General features: G+C 37.3%; 1 protein-coding gene across 2 annotated transcripts in view; it reads right to left on the bottom strand.

Moving 5' to 3' along the window:
* ITGBL1 (integrin subunit beta like 1) overlaps positions 1 to 21,045 on the bottom strand; it is a 215,913-nt gene that overhangs the window by 94,182 nt on the left and 100,686 nt on the right. For both annotated transcript variants that reach the window (XM_072760972.1, XM_072760973.1), the window contains exons 6-7: positions 17,908 to 18,048; positions 7,198 to 7,344 (exon numbers count right to left, since the gene is read on the bottom strand). In XM_072760972.1, coding sequence (XP_072617073.1) covers positions 7,198 to 7,344; positions 17,908 to 18,048 — 288 coding nt within the window. The remainder of the gene's footprint in view (positions 1 to 7,197; positions 7,345 to 17,907; positions 18,049 to 21,045) is intronic.

The following is a 21,045-nucleotide window of genomic DNA, read 5'->3' as shown; positions in this document are numbered from 1 at the left end:
GCTTAAAATAAGATATTTAATTAGCCCACTGAGAATTTTAAAAATATAATCAAAATCACAATAGGTGATATGGTGCTTAATTTAAATGTTTAGAGATCTACTCTTAACAAATTTGGGGGTCTACATTACTATATTGTTTGCTATGGGCACTATGTAATATAGCATATCTCTAGAACTTATTCATCTTGTATAGCTATAACTTTGTACACATTGAACAACCCCACTACCTTTTCCCATCCTCTGGCAACCACCAGCCTATTTCCTGTTTCTATAAATTTGACTATTTTAAACACCTCTCATGTTAAGTGTCCCTAACACATACACACACACACACACACACACACACACACAAAAGGAAAGGGACACAAGGACATTTTTGGAAGCATGGATATGCTCATAACCTTGATTGTGGTGATGGCATCATGGGTGTACACATATGTCCAAACTCACTAAATTGTATACATTAAATATGTGCAGTTTTTTGGTTTATCAGTTATACTTCAATAAAGCTGTAAAAATAATTCATAAATATATAGAAAGATCCTTGGGACACCTGGGTGACTTAGTTAAGTGTGATTCTTGGTTTTGGCTCAAGTTATGATTCCACGTTCCTGAGATGGAGCCCCAGATTGTGCTCTGTGTTCAATGGGGAGCCTGCTTTGCTTTCTCTGCCTCTCCCCCTGCTCATGTGCTTGCTCTCTCATTCTCTTTCCCTAAAAGAAAATAAATAAATCTTAAAAAAAAAAGGAGTGAAGATCTTCTCCTCCCAAAGTTTTTAAAATACACTGGAGAACTTCCATTTTTTAAATACTTTTTCTCTGTTTCAAATAAAAACATTTCCATGGTACATAAATAAGAAAAATAATGATTCAATTGTCAAAAATAAGAGTAAAAATCACATAGGTTAAAGAAAATACATGCATCATGGGAATCTTTTCTGATAAATAAAACAAGAAAATCTAAAGATGTGCAATGCCAGTAAAAGAGATAAATTGTGGTTTAACTTGAAAAATCTCCAGATGGTGTGAATTTGGCATGCTATTATTCTTTGAAAGTATGTTCCTAGCTGAGGGAATTGAACCAACTTGCTTAATTCATTAATTAAAATGTACTAATTGATAAAAATGAGGACATAGTTTCTATTTTCTAAAAGCTGCAATATTAAATAATTAGCCTCAATTTATCATTCTTCCTCCACTTCCCACCTTCCCTTGTGGGAGTGCATGCTTATGTGTGCTTAAGGACTAAAACATACGCAATATCTCTTAGAACAAGTCTGATAAAAGAAAACCAAAGGGCACAGAGGACAGGTAACAAAAGCATGTGAGATTGCAGACCAAACAAAAAATGACTTAGACACAAGGACAAATGATGATCAAAGAAGGCAAATACAGCGAACACAATCCTCTGAATAATAATGCCTACAGATAAATCATTTGTTTGATGATTACAGAAGTCAATGAAAGGAGTTTGACAAATGGTAAGCTCATAACGCTAAAAGCAAAATGTATCAAGAAAAGCTGAGTACTGAAATTGTCACTATTGGTGGGTGAAAGGAACTCCTGTTATGTTCCTGGTAGGAGGGTATACCGGTACACTTTTTCTAGAGAATATGATTATTTTGCGCAAATTTTATTGAAAAGATTTAACATATTTTTATACATTCCACATCTAAGAAAGATTTGTATAAATTTTCTGCTGCAAGAATGTAAATGATAGCATTTAGAACTTGAATAAATTAAGAGATGATTTAAATGTCTAATAGAGGATGACTGATTAAATTTGCTACAATTATACTATGGAATACTATGCAGCAATATCAATGATTTAAAAATGTTTTTAACAAGGAAATCTAGTTATTACATATTGCTTAACAAATTGGCATGTTAAAAGAATGAGTAAATGATCTAAAACAACAGCTCTGGAGTCGGATGACCTGAAAAAAAGTCTGTATAAAAGCTTTTACCTCTGTCATTTACTATGCAAGATGACTATTCAAATTTCCAATTTCTTTTTCTGGAAAAAGAAGAATGAGTATACTTGCTACCTCATTGTGTTTGGGGGATATTAAAAAAAAAGGATAATGCATTCAATGTTCTTAGCATTTTACCTGTTGAACAACTGCACATAAATGCTGTTGCTAGGGGATCCCTTGGTGGCTCAGTTGTTTGGCGCCTGCCTTTGGTCCAGGGAGTGATCCTGGAGTCTCAGGATTGAGTACCACATCGGGCTCTCTGCATGGAGCCTGCTTCTCCCTCTGCTTGTGTCTCTGCCTCTCTCTCTCTCTCTCTCTCTCTCTCTCTCTCTCTCTATGTCTATCATGAATAAATAAATAAAATCTTAAAAAAAATGCTGTTGCTAGACTAGCATAAATACATCACTTGTAAAATATATACATGTTTATTGATACTACTAAGATACGCATATAGTTATAAACCTCAACTGTTTTTTTCCTTCTCTCTTTGGGTTTAAGTATGGTTTTGTGTGTGTATATGTGTTTGCTTTTTGGTTTGCTTTAACTGCATTCCCTAAATTTTTTACGTGGAGAAGAGTCTGAGTCAGGGGTTCCACTACAATAACTCTAATATCTCAGCTGCTTAAAAAACAAAATTTTATTTTTCACTAGTATTACAGGTCCTTGCTGGGTCAGCAGAGGTTTCTCCAATCATCCTTATTCAGACACCCAGGCTAATGGATCAACCACCATCTCATATACTGCAAACCCCCATTTGGGGACAAGAAAGATGGCAAATCTCTCACTGCCTCTTAAGCTTCTGCTTCAAAGTGATGTACACCAATTTTGCTTCACATTTTTTTCCAAAGCCAGACACACACTCAGAAGGAGAAGCTCAATAAAAATAAAAATATATTCTTAAGCCAAAAAGAATTTAAAGCTAATGTGTAGCCTATCATAAGCCACTTTAAGTTTTGAGCAGAATGTTGATATGAGACTAGACAAAGTTGTCCCCTAGCCAATACCTGGAGGGCAGAAATTAGTATGAATAAGTGTGTGTCCATATCGACTGATGAGTGTCACCTAATTAAGTAAAAGGATATTTATAGGCAATAAGGAATAGAAATCAAGGAGCCACAGGATTAATAAAGAGTTTAAGAGATTACCTAAATTATTCCCCTGCTTTCAAGACATAATGATCACATTTAGTCATCACCAGCAGAAGCAAGTAATCTAATTTAATTTCCAGTGCACAAATGCCTTCATCTGGCCCCTGAGGTGGGCTGCACTGAGGAACATTCTACCAGGAGAATTTTTTTCTTGGCCCCAGCTAGCGAACAGCTGAGGATCTACGACTTGAGAACCGATGGGCCTTGTAATTGCTTTCCTCACTCATGTAAGCACAGCTGCAGCTGTCATTCATAAATGGCAAAGCTAATCCTTTATAAGTTTTCATATTGGCCATTTGCTTTAAAACACCCAATGCCAATGAGTTTGCAGAGGTAGCTCTGTGAGAAAGGAAGGGTCTCTGGCCACTGGTCCGAGCACTGGAATATCTCTCATAAATCCTTGGTCTTCATTCTCAAAATTCTCATATTTTGTTATGGTTCCCTGGGATATCACTCCACTCATCAATACCTCCATTTCCCTGTGAGGAAACTGGAGAAGCTTATTATTTCTCTCTAAAGTATTTTAAAAAGCTTAAATGAATTATAAAATTATAAAAAGTCTTGTAACTCTATACATATATTCAACATCTTTCTAACAAAATAAACTTTAAATATGTGTTATTGTTTAAAAATGGTGACTAAAACATTAGAGCATCCCTAGAAAGATAAGAGACAAATATGTGTTTGTCAGAGTCAACAAAGACTAATATCCACAATAATTAAAATCCACCATAATTTTATTACACTAACACCATATTTAAAAACTTAGGGACAAATGAAAAGCAACTGGTAACATATAGTGATTTTCTATGTTTGAGAGATACCTTATATGCTTTTCTTTTTTTTCCATCATATAATTTGTTATTTTTAAACAATGAATGAATGAATGAATAACAGTAGTCTGAAGGACACTAATTTTTAACCTTTGTTCCTTAAAAGCATGACAGGCTTACTCAAGCCCTCTGCCGATATTTTATTAACGCAGGTAGAACAGTAGTTATTGTTTGGGGTTGTTGGTGAAAAGGGCTCAAGTCAGAAATAAAATTTATGAAATGAAAATTTCCTTCTACCCAATTCCTACCCTTCTACTTATAATAAGTAGGGATACATATCAGAGTATGGGGAAATACCCATGGTACAAATAATCTTGGGGACTTTGTTTTCTACATAAAGAAAACTCTAAGTAGTCAAAAAGACAAATGACAACAAATACTGTTATTTGGATGTAAGGAAACTGGAACCCTTATTATGAACTGCTGGTGGGAATGTAAGATGGTATCCCCACTTTAAAGGCAGTTCAAGGATGCCTGGGTGGCTCAGCGGTTGAGTGCCTGCCTTCGGCCCAGGTTGTGATCCTGGAGTCCTGGGATCAAGTCCCATACTGGGCTCCTGCATGGAGCCTGCTTCTCCCTCTGCCTATGTCTCTGCCTCTCTCTCTGAGTCTCTCATGAATGAATGAATAAAAACTTAAAAAAAAAAGGCAGTTAAGCTCTACTTCAAAAAGTTAAACAGACTTACATACGACTCAGCAATTCCACATATATCCCCAAGGGAAATTAAAACACATACCCACACAAAAGTTTATACATGAATGTTCATAGAACATTATTCATGATGGTCAAAAAGTAGAATGTCCAAATGTCCACTAACAGATGAATGGATAAATATATGTGGTATATCTATACAGATGAGTATTAGCTAGCTGTCATAAGGAATGAAGTACATGGATAAATCTTGACAACATATGCTAAGTGAAAAAAAAGCCAGAAACAAAAGGGTCACATATTTTATTATTCCACTTATATAAAATATTCAGATTAGGCAATCCACAGGGACAGGAAGTAGATCAGTGGTTTCTAGGGGTTGACAGGAGAGGGAAATGGGGAGGAACTAGTAAGGCGCACAGGATTTCTTTTAGTGGTGATGAAAATGTTCTGTGATGAGATAGTGGTGATGGTTGCATAATTCTATAAATATATTAAAAACCACTAAGTTGTATACTTTAAAAGAGTGAATTTTATGGTATCTGAATTATATCTCAATAAAAGATACATTTTTCAAAGAGAAAACTGCAACATAAATTTCTGATCTAACATTCAGGTAAAAGGAAGTCTTTCTCTTTTACCCCTTTCATGGGCAAAATGTGTAATAATTTCAATTACCAGTTCCTCCAAAGGCATATTTCATATTAACTTTGCCATTTCCATGTGGGAGGTAAAAATGCATTTCTTATTTTGATAAATCAAAAATAATGGAACCAGCTTTCCTCTAGATGAATTCTTCCTTCTCTTCCAATTTGTACTGATCTGGAAGCAAGAGCACACCCGAGGCTACATGCCTTCTAAAACAACATAGGCTTATTCAAAGCTATCTGTTTACGCAATGCTTTTTCAAAAGCCAACAATCTCCCCAATGCAGTGTTAATGAATTTCAGAAATGTCAGGGGACAATTAAATGGTCTCATTCAGGGCAGCCCAGGTGGCTCAACGGTTTAGCACCACCTTCAGTCCAGGGCCTGATCCTGGAGACCTGGGATCAAGTCCCATGTCAGGCTCCCTACATGGAGCCTGCTTCTCCCTCTGCCTGTGTCTCTGCCTGTGTGTGTGTGTGTGTGTGTGTGTGTGTGTGATGAATAAATTAAAAAAAATAAGGTCTCATTCAGAAAGGTTTTTTTTTAAGATTTTATTATTTATTCATGAGAGACACAGAGAGAGGCAGAGACACAGGCAGAGGGAGAAGCAGGCTCCCTGTGGGGAGCCTGATGTGGGACTTGATCCCAGGACTCTAGGATCACGACCTGAGCCAAAGGCAGATAATCAACCACTGAGCCACTCAGGTGCCCCTCATTCAGAATGTTTTAAGCAAATATCTAATTTTTTTCTTTACAAAGTATACTCTTAATCTCATTTATCTATTCACTCATCCCTCCACCACCTGCCCTTTGGCAACCACCAGTTTGTCCTCAGTAAGAGTCTGTTTTATTCTTTGTCTCTCTTTTTTTGTCATTTGTTTTTGTTTCTTAAATTCCACAGATAAGTAAAATCACATGATATTTGTCTTTCTCTGTCTGACTTATTTAGCACTATACCCTCTAGATGCATCCATGTTGTTGCAAATGGCAAGATCTCATTCTTTTTTATGGCTGAGTAACATTCCATTGTGTACATATGCCACATCTTTTTTATTCATTCATCTACTGATGAATGCTTAGGTTGCTTTCGTATCTTGGCTATTACAAATAATGCTGCAATAACGATAGGCATGCTTACATCTTTTCTATTAATGTTTTCATATTCTTTGGGTAAATACCTACTAGTGGAATTACTGGATCATATGATGATAATTCCATTTTTAATTATTTAATTGCATTTCTGTTTTCTACAGTGGTGATATCAATCTGCATTCTCATCAATAGTACACAAAGGTTCCTTGCCTACATTTGTTATTTCTTGTCTTTTTTTATTTTGTTATGCTGGGGGTAAAACACTGTGGTTTTGATTTGTATTTCCTGGATGATTAGTGATGTCGAGCATCTTTTCATATGTCTGTTGGCCATTTGTTTATCTTCTTTGAAAAAAATGTCTATTCAGATACTCTACCCATTTTTTAACCAAACTATTTGCTTGTGGGGTTGTTTTTTTAGCATTGAGACATATAAGTTCTGTATATATTTTGAATACTAACCCCCTCTAGATATATCATTTGCAAATATCTTCTCCCATTCAGTAGGTTACCTTTTTGTTTCATTTGTTTTCTTCAAATGTTTCATTGTTCAGTTTTTTTAATATAGCATTGAAATGACCTGAACTAAACTGAAACTGAACTGACATCAAAGATAAACTGATGGTGTAAGAGAGAGTGTGTGTGTGCATGCATGTGACAGAGAGGAAGAAAGAGATTATATTTCTCCGTGTACTTTCAGTAATGGAAACTGGATGTACTATTAGTTCTGAAAAGACTAATCTTTCCTTATTGAGGGATCTCAACTATCTGTTAAATAAGATATATGTAAGCTGAATGTATTTGATTCATAGGATTAGGAGGTGGTGACAAATCCTGAGAACCTTCACTTACCCCTTCCAGAGCAAGGCAGATCAGAGCTTCCTTGGCACTTCCTGATACTCTCCTCTGCTGACAGTGGGCAGGAACGTGGGTGCTCACACTTTTTCCCATACCAGCCTACTTTGCAGTCACATCTCCCACAGTTACACTGTCCATGACCTTCACAATGAGAGTGTAAAAAATATGAAAAAATAGACAATGAAGTCAGAATTAGTTTTCATTTCAACAGTAAATATCACAAATGAGCCAGGATATTAATTAACACCATATTAAATACTAAAGCAAAGGCACATTTTTCTCAAGTTCTTAAATACTTGATTTACATTGATTGATCATGAGGGGTAAAGAAAATCAACTACTCCCAATAAGATAAACGGGTTCATAGGGCTATAAACTTGAATCCATCAAAATCCAGGTGTATGTGATTGTACTGGTCTGCCAGGGCCTAAGTGGAGTATTTGATGGATTTGGTAATTAATTCATGTGGAGAAGAGACAGGAAATTGAAAACAATTTGCTGCTGAAACATGTGTTATCTTGTGGAGAGCCCCATAATTTTTATTACTTTTTTTTTTCTACACACTACATGCTCAGCCTAGAGACTCTTAGCCAAAAACCAATAACCTCTCTGGAGTTCACATTCCCTATGGATAATGTAGTATACACAAAAGAGGTCAGGAAAGATATTAAATTTTTTTACACATGGTCAGAGAGCCTGTAATGAATTGCGATAAGTAGTGGTATGGTACAGTAAAAAATGGCCTATGTATTCAATCAAATAAATGAGTCCAAATCCTGATCCTGCTATCTACAGAATAGAGCTGGTCAAATGTCAACCTCTCTGAGGTTTAGTTTCTTCATTTTTAAATAAGATAATACATAATCTATCCACATTTATCAGGAAGTACATAATATATCTTAAAATGCTATATAAAAGTGAGCTATTGTTATTTTTGAGTCCACGTGTGTAAACAAATAGGAAAAGAAAGAAAAGCGAGAAAGAAAAAGCATGAGCTTTTATTAATTCCTAATCAATATTCAGATACTCATTATCACAGATGCAGAACCCTGTGGATTTCTATAATTGCTGAAAAATGCATGATTTTTAAAAATTATAAGTAGGCTCCATGCCAAACATGACACCCAATGCAGGCCCAAACTCACAACCCTGAGGGTCAAGACATGAGCTGAGATCAAGAGTTGGATGCTCAACTGACTGAGCCACCCAGGCATCCCAAAAATGCATGAAAATTTGTAAAGGAAGTAGAATTATATTTTCTTTTTTTTAAGAATTATATTTTCTTTAAGTAAAATGAATATGATACTAATGGATGAAAATCTATACAATCTTGTCTTTGGCACCTGATATTAATAGAAATCATACAATATGGAAACTGTTCTTCAGTGAAGACTAGCCTGTTTTATCAAGAGTCCATAAGGTTTGTGGGCAGATATTTATCTTTTGAGTTGGAAGAATTGGACAATCTACATATAGGAAGCTTTTCACCATATATTAACCTGGTTCTTCTTGGAATAGATCATAAAATCATAGGTCAAAGTGGAGTGAGATATTAGGGATCAGTGAGTCCAAATTTTTCATTTAATGCTATACTCAATTCAACATACATTTATTGATCACTTACTATGTAACAGGATCTAAACAATAAATCCCTATCACCATTAATACTCTGCCTTTGGGCTCACCATTTTAAAGGAAAAGAAAATTGTGACTTAATAAATACGTATGACATGTCAATGTGATCATTTAAATCTTTAAATATAAGAGTTTCTCTTCTAATAGTTTAATTTATTGGCAATTATATTTCAGAGATTGTTGGGCTTTGTGGTTTTTTTGTTGTTTTCCCAGAAGTTCCTACCCTTCTTATCCGTCCTCATGTAATTTAGAACAAAATTTCCAAACAGAGTTAATTGCAAATGGGTAGGTAAATAACAATTCTAAAACAGATTTTAACATTTCAAGTATGATTAATTCTGCTGTTTATAGAAGCCAATGGCTTTGAAATTCTTGGAGACAAGAGGTCTCATTCCTAGGACAGATCTGCTACAAGGATATTGGACAAAGTACAGAACATGCTGCCATTTTTGAGAGACTAGTTGACACTTTAACAATAACAGTGAAAACAGTTATATTGAAAGGGGGAAAGAAAGCTTCACTTTGAAAAGTTTAAAATAGCTGTGAATGTTAGACGAAAATATTCAGTAAGCAAAGATGCCAGGCAGTCCCCAACTACCCAGAACACCGCCACCACAGACAGACAGCCAGCTGCAGTCCCGGTCCCTAGGCGTCAAATGAAGCAAGAGCCTGTGTAAAGGGAGAGCTGTGATTGAGGGCAGACGTTCCCAAGTTCTTTGGCTGGAATATAGGCTTCAGAGCAGCGATTAGTTTCTATGTCAGGTTCACTCACATGTCAACATTTAAAACAAAGCTGGTGGTAGAATGAAACGAATTCATGAAGACGGTTAGCAGTTACAAATAAGAGATTTTTAGAGTTAAGATCTGGTCCAATTAATAAAAGAAGTCAGATGAACTGTGGATGCATTGACATATTTTGAAAAAAAAGTGTAGCTGCTCTAGGCCTAGAAGAAGAAATCTCTGAAAGTCTTTCACCAGGATGCTCCAAATTCACTTTCTATTTTCTATTGCACTGTTTTCTTCGCTTGGTTTTTAATCTCCTTGCTTTCCTCCATGAAGTTATGCCTTATTTCTATCTCTTCACTATTTCTGTGTTCTGATACAATCATGAGGGGGGAAAGTAGCCTATGCAGTCCTATATCTCTATTTCCTGTGCATTCATGCAGCCTCATGAACATTCTCAAAAATGAGTCTTATACATTTGTGTATCACCCCCATGCATCGCCAGCCCCAAGCACAGCTGGGAAGAACACACACAATGTGCACTTTTGCCACGTGTGTGATGAGCCCTAACCTCATGTGCCTTCCGCCTCAGCCTTAGCCTTCACCCCATCAAAGTCTCCATAACCCCACTGTAGTTCATTGCTTACACACTGGAATAAATTGATGAGACAGTGTCATTGTGATTGGCTGTAGAATGAAAGATTTTGCCTCTAAATAGGAAAATATCACAGTGGGAGCATATTATCTGGTTCAGAATGGCCACCGCTCCTCTTCAAATCACCTACTGAGGAGTCTCCTCTATACTATGGCATCTGAAGTCTACATCATTTGAACAAATTTGGGCTGAGGAAAGAAGGGTTATTAAAATATGAATGACCTAAGTCGACCATTCATAATCAATGAAATTCCTAAGAGTCAATGAATTCATGGCAACCATTCTAAATGGTGATAGCAGGGATATAGAATGTTTCTTAAGGGTTTAATTATTTTGGGAAAATAGAAATATCTAAATCAAATGCCCCAATGAGGATCACAGAGAAGCAAATGTGGAAGTAATAAAGTAAGGTTTAAATCTAATCTAATAGGATGAAAAATTATATTGACAGTAGTTTTGCTGATCTAAATGTTTATTAGAGATGGGCTTAAAGCATAAACATAACTTTTATGGTAACAAAGATTATATTCTATATCTTTTATAACTCAAAATCACATGCTGTTCAAGTATATTTCAGAACATCATGGATCTCACTTTAAATGAAACTGTACTTTTTCTATAAAATCCTTTATGATATTGCATCAGTTGAGTTAGGAAATCACTTAAAAATGCATGGTATTGATATCAGATTCTGAAGCTGGTATTGAACCTTTCAGAGAAGACAAGAAATCATAAAATGAAATTTCAATTTCTCCCCTGGAGTTACTAGTTCCTCAATTTCAGTATGAAAGTTATGCCAAAGAGAGAGAGAAGGGATCATTTTATAGGGATAAAATGAAGATGATGAAAATGCTCAGTTTTGATATATAAAAAAGAGTTTATAAATGATATCTGTTTAGCATGAAAATCCTTTTGACTGCCATAATATATGTGCCATATATAGCAAGCTTTCTCTAGATAAATAGTGAAAGACATATCAAAGAAGAAATTAAGAGATCTCTGCCTTCAGTCTAAAGTCACTGTCAACCTTTCTGGCCCTCATTTCATTTTATCTTTAAGATGACATAATTAGAAAAAGTGAATTTTATTACCACACTGAAATTTTATACTTCCATGCTAGCTTGTCAAATAGTTGATAGATAGATAGATAGATAGATAGATAGATAGATAGATAGATGATAGATGATGGATGGATAGATAGATAGATAGATAGATAGATAGATAGATAGATAGATTTGGCCTCCAGGAATTAATTTTATTGCTTCTAACAAGTGTTACTTTATTTTTAACTTTTTTTTTTACAAGTGTTACTTTAAAATCTGTAGGCAGAGGATCAACAAATACAGAATATTTTTTTTTTACAGAATATTTTTTATCCCTGCTATGAAACATGTAAAGAACACACATTAGAGAATGGCTTTCAGAAGTCCTATGACCTGAATTAAACACACACACACACACACACACACACACACACAGAGAGAGAGAGAGAGAGCAATGGAAGAACAACATGGTGTCCACTGTAATGGGATCGCAGCCCAATCCATACACATGTGCAGGCAGTTGGTATGATTGCCATGCTGGGCATGTAGGAGCTTTAAAGGCTCTCAGGCCATTAGAGGAGATGGTGTTGACACCAAAACTTATTTATTTTTTTTAATCATTGTGCTCTTTTGAGTGAAGTCATCTCAGAAATATCAATCCAGGACAAATGTAGTGGCATCCATTCCAGACAAACATTCTTCTGCTGTAGAAGATATTTCTTTCTTTTAAAATGATCAAAACCACTCATGAACTGGAATCTGACTTTTGCAATTACTTCTTACAAAGGAATATGAAGACCACTGGTAGGAAAAGTTTGGGGGGAATAAATTAGCTCTAACTAGAACTTGTTATTTAAAAAAAACAAGTCCATTTAATGTATTTGAATTTTCTTTCAAGGCAATGCAAACTGAATATACTTAATCATGTCTTTCAGGTTTTTTTTTCCATAATGCTTTGGTAATCCACAATGATAAATTTCCCCACACAATAGAGTTCTCTCAAATGATTCCATTTTCCAAATAAAAGGAAAGCTAAGCCAGGACTAACCTTCTATTGTCATCATTTTGATAGGCAGGCAAAATTGAAAAATTGAGTTTAAGGTCACACTGTGGCATATTTTAGCAATTACAGTATTTGGGGAAATAGACCAGAGTGTAAGAAGTCATTGGGAATAAAAGTTATTTCAGAATCAGGAGGTAGGGATCCCTGGGTGGCGCAGCGGTTTGGCACCTGCCTTTGGCCCAGGGCGTGATCCTGGAGACCCGGGATCGAATCCCACGTCGGGCTCCCGGTGCATGGAGCCTGCTTCTCCCTCTGCCTATGTCTCTGCCTCTCTCTGTGTGTGTGTGTGTGTGTGTGTGTGTGTGTGACTATCATAAATGAATAAAAAAAAAAAAGAAAGAAAGAAAGCTGTTTAAAAAAAAAAAAGAATCAGGAGGTAAACTCAGTGGAGCAGCGCACAGAACTGCAGTAACACAGAGAACAGTTGGTACACTTCAGGATGGCTGGTCATGCCCTGGTCATTTTAGTTACACTCCAATAGTTAATGTCTCTGAGGTGTCGTGTATGTGCGTGTATCTGAGTGTGCACATGAATTATATCTGTATACAAATTAATTGATACATACACATGGATACACACACATACTATATGAATGATAACAACAAATAGGAGTGAAAGAAAAAATAAATAAAACATTTATTTAAGAACAGAGAGCAGGTTTTAAAATACCTGTCTTCTCTGAATTTACAATGTAGTAGGCACAAAATGTTTACATTTCAACGCATTATTGAATAGATAAATTAACTCGGTGGGAATGAATGAATACAATAAGACTGTCAATTAAAAGAGCAACTTCAACCAACCCACCGGGAGATTTCCCTGGGACTCAAATAAGACAAACACCCTGAGGATGGCAAGAATAGGAGCTAAAAATAAAGCTGCATTTTATCTGAGCCTTCTTATATCCCAGCCTTGCATAAATCACTAGAGAATACTGCCATAGTTGGGTTACCTCTGTCTCCCAACACAGAAGCACTAACATCCCCAAGAGTCAGCTGCTGGCATCCTTACTGTGGTGCAACTCAGATGGGCAATTAGGAAAATTGTGAAGACCGATAATTCACTAAACAGAAAGTGTAGAATTTGACAGATTTACTGAGAATGAAAAAATGCTGGAGATGGGTAATGGGTGCCTGCCCCAGATCATAACATCATTCAGAGAAGCTCGGGCTTATAAGAATTTTGAGCATCCAGAAGACAGTTCTTCCTTACCAAAGTAAAGTAAAATTGAAGAAGTTTGTTTGTATCACTTGGAGATTCAATTACATGAGTACTTAGGTGCTGTATGTGTTTCCAGACGACACTTAATGCCCACGTGAACTATGTCAAGTTACTTCATTTTTCTGAACCTGAAGTTTCTTCCCCTATTAAAATGCAGGTAATAATGTCTCCCCCCGAGTTAGGGTGAACATAAGTTGGAATGAGGTGTGTGAAATGGACTAAAAGAGTGGAGTCTCTGTTAAAATGAGTTTCTTCTTCCCTAAATTCCTCCTTTTAAGTGTGGGAGGCAGGCTTGGGAACATTGGCCACACTCCACTCACTGCCACAAAAGGATAAGATCGCAATTATAGACTGGATGTCTTGTTGTCTGAACCACAGCCTCTTGCCCCATCCTTTCTCCCCACAGCCATGGGTCCACCCCCAGAGCATGGAGACCACATGTAAAGGGTTAAACTATTCTTTCTTTCCTAAGCAACTCCTACAATAAACCTGACCAACCACAGCCATAACTGCCCAACTGCGTCACTTTCCCTGAAATCTTCTAGGATAGGGATGGACAGAAAATATGAGAAATTGGAAAATAGGGCAGAAGGAAGAGATGAAGTGGAGAATTTCAGATTCCAAAGAGGCCTCCTGATGACCTTCACCTGCCCAACCTATAATGGTAACTCTGAGCCTAAATGACATGCAGTAGGAATTGTGAGCTTATGAAATAACTGAAGTGTCAACTGAATCTTCATTGCCCATCTTCACCCATGACCTCTCTCTCTCACAGTGAGACAGAATAGCACACAAGACCCCGAGTGGTCACTATTTTGTAGCTATTCTGAATTTTTCAACCCCACACCAAAACCAAGATCACGAGTTTATCAAGGAAGAACATACCTTATGTAAAAATTAATTAATTAATTAACTAATTAATTAATTAAAAACAGAAAAAAACATTATATCAGAAAGTCACAAACTTTTAATTTTTATATATAGCCTGATTATCTCCTTTCATTTCCCACTTAAAATTGTATGAATTCATGTTTTACCTCACAAACAACTTTAAAATGGCATTATTAAATGACATTTCCTGAACTCTGATAGAGTTTCAATTACTTACTCTAAGGCTCTAACTTCTCATGTTCAACTCTGACCCTTCACACTCACATATTCAGTAGGTTGAAAAAAAATATCAACTTTGTTTTGCCATTGGTTCTTTAGGCCCAGTGTGTCTAGAAATGAATTGGACAACTTCTTTCTATATTCCCCATTTCAGTAAATGGCACACATTTACCCAAACAACCAGACTGGAGACCTGTGAGTGTAGCACTTCGCTGCCTAAAACCATCATTAGTGCCCCATTGCCCTTAGAATAGTGTCCGGTTCTGCAACAAGGTAAAAAGACCTCCAGTTGTCTCTCGCCAGTTTTACCTTTTGTCACTTGTGCATTCTGGTGATAACTAAACTGATTATAGTCCCCTGCACAGGTCACATACTTCACTTCTATTCTCTTTGCCTAGGACATGTTTCTCATCTCTTTGTATCTGCAAGCCTACCTTCTAGGTTGGGTAGGGGTAGACTATGTACATGGTGTTTGAAAACATCAGCAATGCATTAGCCATATGTTGCCTCTGTGAAGAACCTCATCACCTAAGTAAAATGTCAAAGAAGCCTATTCCTTCCCTTCCTCTGTAGGAGCCACTCCTACAGAGCTTATTCGGTTTGTTTGTTGCCTCTCTAGCCCCATATGATGTAAACTCCATGAGAGGAAGGATTTGATCTGTTGCGTTCGTTGCTATTTCCCCAGCACCATGGCCAGATGAGCAACCAATGAGACTATGCAACTCTCCCTTACCACAGTATATGAAAATTTCATGTTCATGTGGCAGTACTGTCACTGTTGTTTTGTTTTGGTTTGGGGGTGGTTTTTTGTTTGGTTTTTGTTTGTTTTTTGTGTTTTGTTTTGCTAAACTGAACTTTTTTTTTTTAAGCTGAACTTTCTTTTTTTTAAATTTTTAAAAAATTATTTATTTATTTATGATAGTACACAGAGAGAGAGAGAGAGGCAGAGACACAGGCAGAGGGAGAAGCAGGTTCCATGCAGGGAGCCCGACGTGGGACTCGATCCCGGGCCTCCAGGATCAGGCCCTGGGCTGAAGGCAGCGCTAAACCACTGAGCCACCTGGGCTGCCCACTAAACTGAATTTTCTGAGGGTAGAACCTGCAAGTTTCTGTATCTCGTGGTTTTTGTTTTTTTTTTTTTTTTTAAGATTTTATTTATTCATGACAGAGAAAGAGGCGCAGAGACATAGGCAGAGGAAGAGGCAGGCTCTTCGCAGGGAGCCTGATGTGGGACTCAATTCCAGGACCCCAGAATCACACCCTGAGCCAAAGACAGACGCTCAACCACTAAGCAACCTGGGCATCTCTATGAATTTTTGTATCTTTATACCCTAATATCTTAGGGTGCCTCTAGCACAGTTAGCTCTTGATAAATATTTGTCATATTAAATTGAAGTTTAAACAAACATTTTTTTCAGTAAAGAAAGAACCTTTACATTTCTTGAGATTCATAGACCTTGTTAACATTTTCATTCTGTCTCTTAGCTGTGAGACCTTCAGCAGGTTATGGAGCTTTCCTGAGCCTCAGTACCCCTGTTTGTAAAACAAGCAGGAATATATTCCCTACCTCATAGACTTCTACAAAAAGTAAATGCCACAATCTGGAAAGTGCTTATCACAGCGTCTGGCATAGAGAGCTACTCAAGATTTGCTGGCTGTCACATTTCCACTGGGTAGATAATGGTGTTAATAAAGAACGCTCATATATAATGAATAACAGAAAAATGTGAAGAGGGCCTTCCCTCAAGAGAATGGTGTTTACAAAACATTTAGGAAATTCTCCTGAGTATGAGGGATAATCAGAAGAGGGAAGCCCTTCTGCTGTGGGAAGTTCTAGCAGCAGGCTCTCCTCAGCAGGGCCAGAGAAGCTTCTGCAGCTGCATAATCATGATTAAATAGGGCAGCTCTTTCATCTCCCTTTGTCGGCAAACCTTCAGGAGACAGTGGAGTTTCCTATCTACTTTCACGCCAATTAAGCACTCAAGTTCAAAAAGATGTATATGTATATGTTTCTAAAAAAAAAAAAAGATGTATATGTATATGTTTCTAATTCCTGGATTGTCAAATATAACCGTACTGAAAATCTGTAACTCCATTTTTTGCTCACTGACACTTTTTTAGGTCAATTTGACTATCTTCTTTTTCTCTTTGTGCCTTGAGAATTTCTGGCAAGGTGTGCTTTTCCTTTGCTCTTAAAATTGCAAGCTCCCTAAAGTCAAAGATCATGTTTCCCTCCTGCACTGGTGGAACCAGTAGCCCAGACACTTACCAGACTCTGGCAAACAGGGTACCCTGGTATCTGCTCTATAAATGTTTATGAGATAAAATTTTTGAATCCACTTATTGGTATTTTTTTTTCAAAATTTTATTTCTTTATTCATGAGAGATACAGAGAGAGAGAGAGAGAGAGAGAGAGAGAGAGAGGCAGAGAGACACAGGCAGAGGGAGAAGCAGGCTCCCTATGTGGATCCCAGTGTGAGACTTGATCCCAGGGTCCTGGGATCACACCCTGAGCCAAAGGCAAGTGCTCAACTACTGAGCCACCCAGGCATCCCTACTTATTGGTATTTAATCCTACACTAATCTGCAGAATAACTTGAGTATATAAATTATGTCAAGGAATTCATGCATGAAAATATCCACAAGAACTGTATTATATGAAGTTCTGTAATATATGAGCACAGCTGTTCTGATGGTCCCCATCATGGACACTGTCATTCAGTCTGCTGGGTTTGTATGTTCAGAGATGAGCAACAGATACCTGGAGGAGGTGGTTCTCTTTGGTGAGGAGTTAGACTAGTTTTAAGAAAGTCCTTTCATCTCTCATCTTCACCCAATGTGTAACTTCTCTGAAAGTTTTCCAAGGTACTCACAGGAGCTCTGTGACAATCAAATGCTTTCCAATGCACATATTCAGTTCATTCATTCATCTGTTCATGTTTTGTTTTTGTTTTGTTTTGTTTTGCGAGAGAGAGAGAGAGAGAACATGAGCAGGGGATTAGGGGCAGAGAGAGAGAGAAACAGAATCCCAAGCAAGGTCCACGCCCAGCACAGAGCCTGACACTGGACTTGATCTCACTACCCCGAGATCACAACCTGAGTCAAGAATCATACGCTTAACAGACTGAGTCACCCAGGCCACTCCACAGATTCAGTTCTCTTACAGTTTCTGTGAGAAACAGAATGAAGCTTGAAAATAGGGAAACAAATTTTTTCCTTTTTACTTAAAAACAGGAATGAGGAGAATAACGTACCTGAACAGAAGTCATCGGAGTATCTGTCATAGACAGCCCTACAGTCCCTCTCATCACATTCACAGGTGTCCCCGTGAATATCTCCCCAGTCTCCAGTTGGGTCAACATCGTGGCAAGAACACTCACCACACACACAAGTCCCTGGATGGGAAAAAAAATTGTATATAGTTTTAGTGAAGAAAAATCATGGAAGAAAGCATCTGACATATTGCTTTTTAAAATCTTTGTTTACTGTATATTTAGAAAATACATATATTAGAGAAAAAATTCTATCAAGGAAAAATACCATCTAAAGTGGACAGTAGAGATTTTTTAATAAACAAAAGTCTGTATCTCTGTCTATAATTGTGTGGGATGTGTCATTAGCACAGTACTGATTTCTCTCTAAAATAATATCAAAACAGAATGGATAAAGAAGATGTGGTTTATGTATACAATGGAATATTACTCAGCCATTAGAAACGACAAATACCCACCATTTGCTTCAACGTGTATGGAACTGGAGGGTATTATGCTGAGTGAAATAAGTCAATTGGAGAAGGACAAACATTATATGGTCTCATTCATTTGGGGAATATAAATAATAGTGAAAGGGAATAGAAGGGAAGGGAGAAGAAATGGGTAGGAAATATCAGAAAGGGAGACAGAACATAAAGACTCCTAACTCTGGGAAACAAACTAGGGGTGGTGGAAGGGGAGGAGGGCGGGGGGTGGGGGTGAATGGTGACGGGCACTGAGGGGGGCACTTGATGGGATGAGCACGGGGTGTTATTCTGTATGTTGGCAAATTGAACACCAATAAAAAATAAATTTATTATTAAAAAATAAAATTAAATAAAATAAATAAAAAATAAAATAAAAAATAAAATAATATCAAAACAATGAACATGAGTTAGAATCCTTGCCCTCAAGAAACTTGCTATCTATTCAACAAAAAGAAAGCAATGAAAGGCTGTAGGGTCATGTACAAAAATGTAAAGTGTTGTTATACCTGGATGTTTAAAATGTATTTTAAAACACCCATATCTGTATTTTAAACATTGAATACATGTGGCTCTCATATAGAATAACCGATGCAGGAGCAGGGATGAGGATGGGTATATGCTAAAGTGAGTCCAGCATAAAACCATGGCACTGCAAGACATATATCCCACCCTTGATTAGCTGTGTCTATAACAGGTGTTTTGGCCTTGGAGATATGCTAACAAAGATGAGGTAGGTTTGTGCAGGGATTGGATTCCATTGCCCAGGAAGCAATGATGGGGAAGAGTATTAGGGGAGACATGGCCAGTACCTTTTGAGAAAAAAGGACTCCTGGCAGTACTACCCCCAGCTCATCTCCAAGAACCCCTGAGTCTCACTACTACCCAGCCTTATTTGGGCAGGCTGCTTCTTGTTTGGCTGTTGGCAGATCTCCACATTGGACAGTTCATGGGAAAGAGGAGGTAGGAGGCAAAACTGCAGAGAGGGGGCACGTAGTGTGTGTTTCTGAAGGACACCAGTCTCAGAGCCCACCTGCTGCAGAACCTGGCCCTGCACCACGGCCCTGCCTATGCCACGGTCCAACCATTTCCACTTTTCTCCTCTCTCTTTTGCAACACCTAGATGGTTACTCCCCATGGGAACACAGCACAAGCTGCAGGCGCTGACATCCTGATGGTGACTACTGACCCTATTATATTAAGAAAAAGGCCCAGGCACAATAAATCCTTATATAGTAAAAGAAAACATAACACGAATTGGTATGATGTATAGTCAGACCAATTCTGCATACATTAAAAAGACTTTTCTTTATGATTTTTTTCTCTTTATGATTTTTGCTCCAAGGTCAGGCCTTTTGCTTTCCTTTCCCTATGAGCGGAAATATGACCCATTTTACTCTTCTGTGTCAATATTTTAATGCCAATTTGTAAAAATATAAAATCTGGGAAGACCTGGTGGCCCAGCGATTTAGTGCTGCCTTCAGCCCAGGGCCTGATCCTGGAGACCCTGGATCGAGTCCCACATCAGGATCCCTGCATGGAGCCTGCTTCTCCCTCTGCCTGTGTCTCTGCCTCTCTCTCTCTCTCTCTCTCTCTCTGCCTCTCATGAATAAATAAATAACATCTTTTTTTTTTAAAGATAAAATTGGTTATGTGTTAAGGTTCTCCATGTAGGTGTTACCTATTAAAAAGCACCATTCATTTACAGAAATGAAAAAAATATGTAGTTTTCCAACTTCCTAGAATTTTATAATTTTATAGAAGGAAAAATGGTCACTCATTTATGTCATCAGGTTGGCTAGGAACAGTCTCACACAGCCCTCTTTTATCTACCAGAACAGCTAATAAGGGGAAAAAAGATAAGTATTTTCAAGGACTTTTTAAAAAGTGTTTAAAACTGATTTGATTTGATATGAACAATTAACTCACTTTACATTACATTTTGGTAATACTAATATATTCTTAAAATTCATGTCAGAGGTCAGCCTAAATTTTCGATGGCTACCTGACATGTGGTTTCTGTATCTGTTCAATATCATTTTTATTATTGTAGATAAAAGTTAAGCAACTCCAGATCAATTCTGAATAACAACCAAGACTTCAATTTACTCATAATTAAGATAAGAGAGTTTCTTGAATACTCTCTAGATAATTAGATGCTCATGCTGGAAATGGTTCTGTTAGTCAAGAGATGTTTAAAAAAAGTATCTACAAGAATCGCCTTTTAGCTGTCCCATGCTATTTCTGGATGGCCGCCAAAGAAATTACAGTCCCTACATTAACTATTTGGTCAGTGAAGCTTAAAGAACTATACAGTAACTTTTTTATACTTCTGCTTTGTTACTCAAGAAAAAATTTTTAAAAAGAAGATTATTGGTGTGGCAAATGGGGACTCACATCAAAGTCAAACACCATGAAAGATAATTTCCTCCCACCCCAAAGGAAATCCAAAGAAAAGAGGTGTGGAAATATCAGGAAGGGAGACAGAACATAAAGACTCCTAACTCGGGGAAACGAACTAGGGGTGGTGGAGGGGGAGGAGGGCGGGTGTTGGAGGGGAATGGGTGACGGGCACTGAGGTGGACACTTGACGGGATGAGCACTGGGTGTTTTTCTGTATGTTGGTAAATTGAACACCAATAAAAATTAATTTAAA

This window comes from Vulpes vulpes, chromosome 6, assembly GCF_048418805.1.
Source record: "Vulpes vulpes isolate BD-2025 chromosome 6, VulVul3, whole genome shotgun sequence".
Lineage (NCBI taxonomy): Eukaryota > Metazoa > Chordata > Mammalia > Carnivora > Canidae > Vulpes > Vulpes vulpes.
Note: the sequence above shows the minus strand (reverse complement) of the source record. Positions and strands in the feature narration are given on the sequence as shown.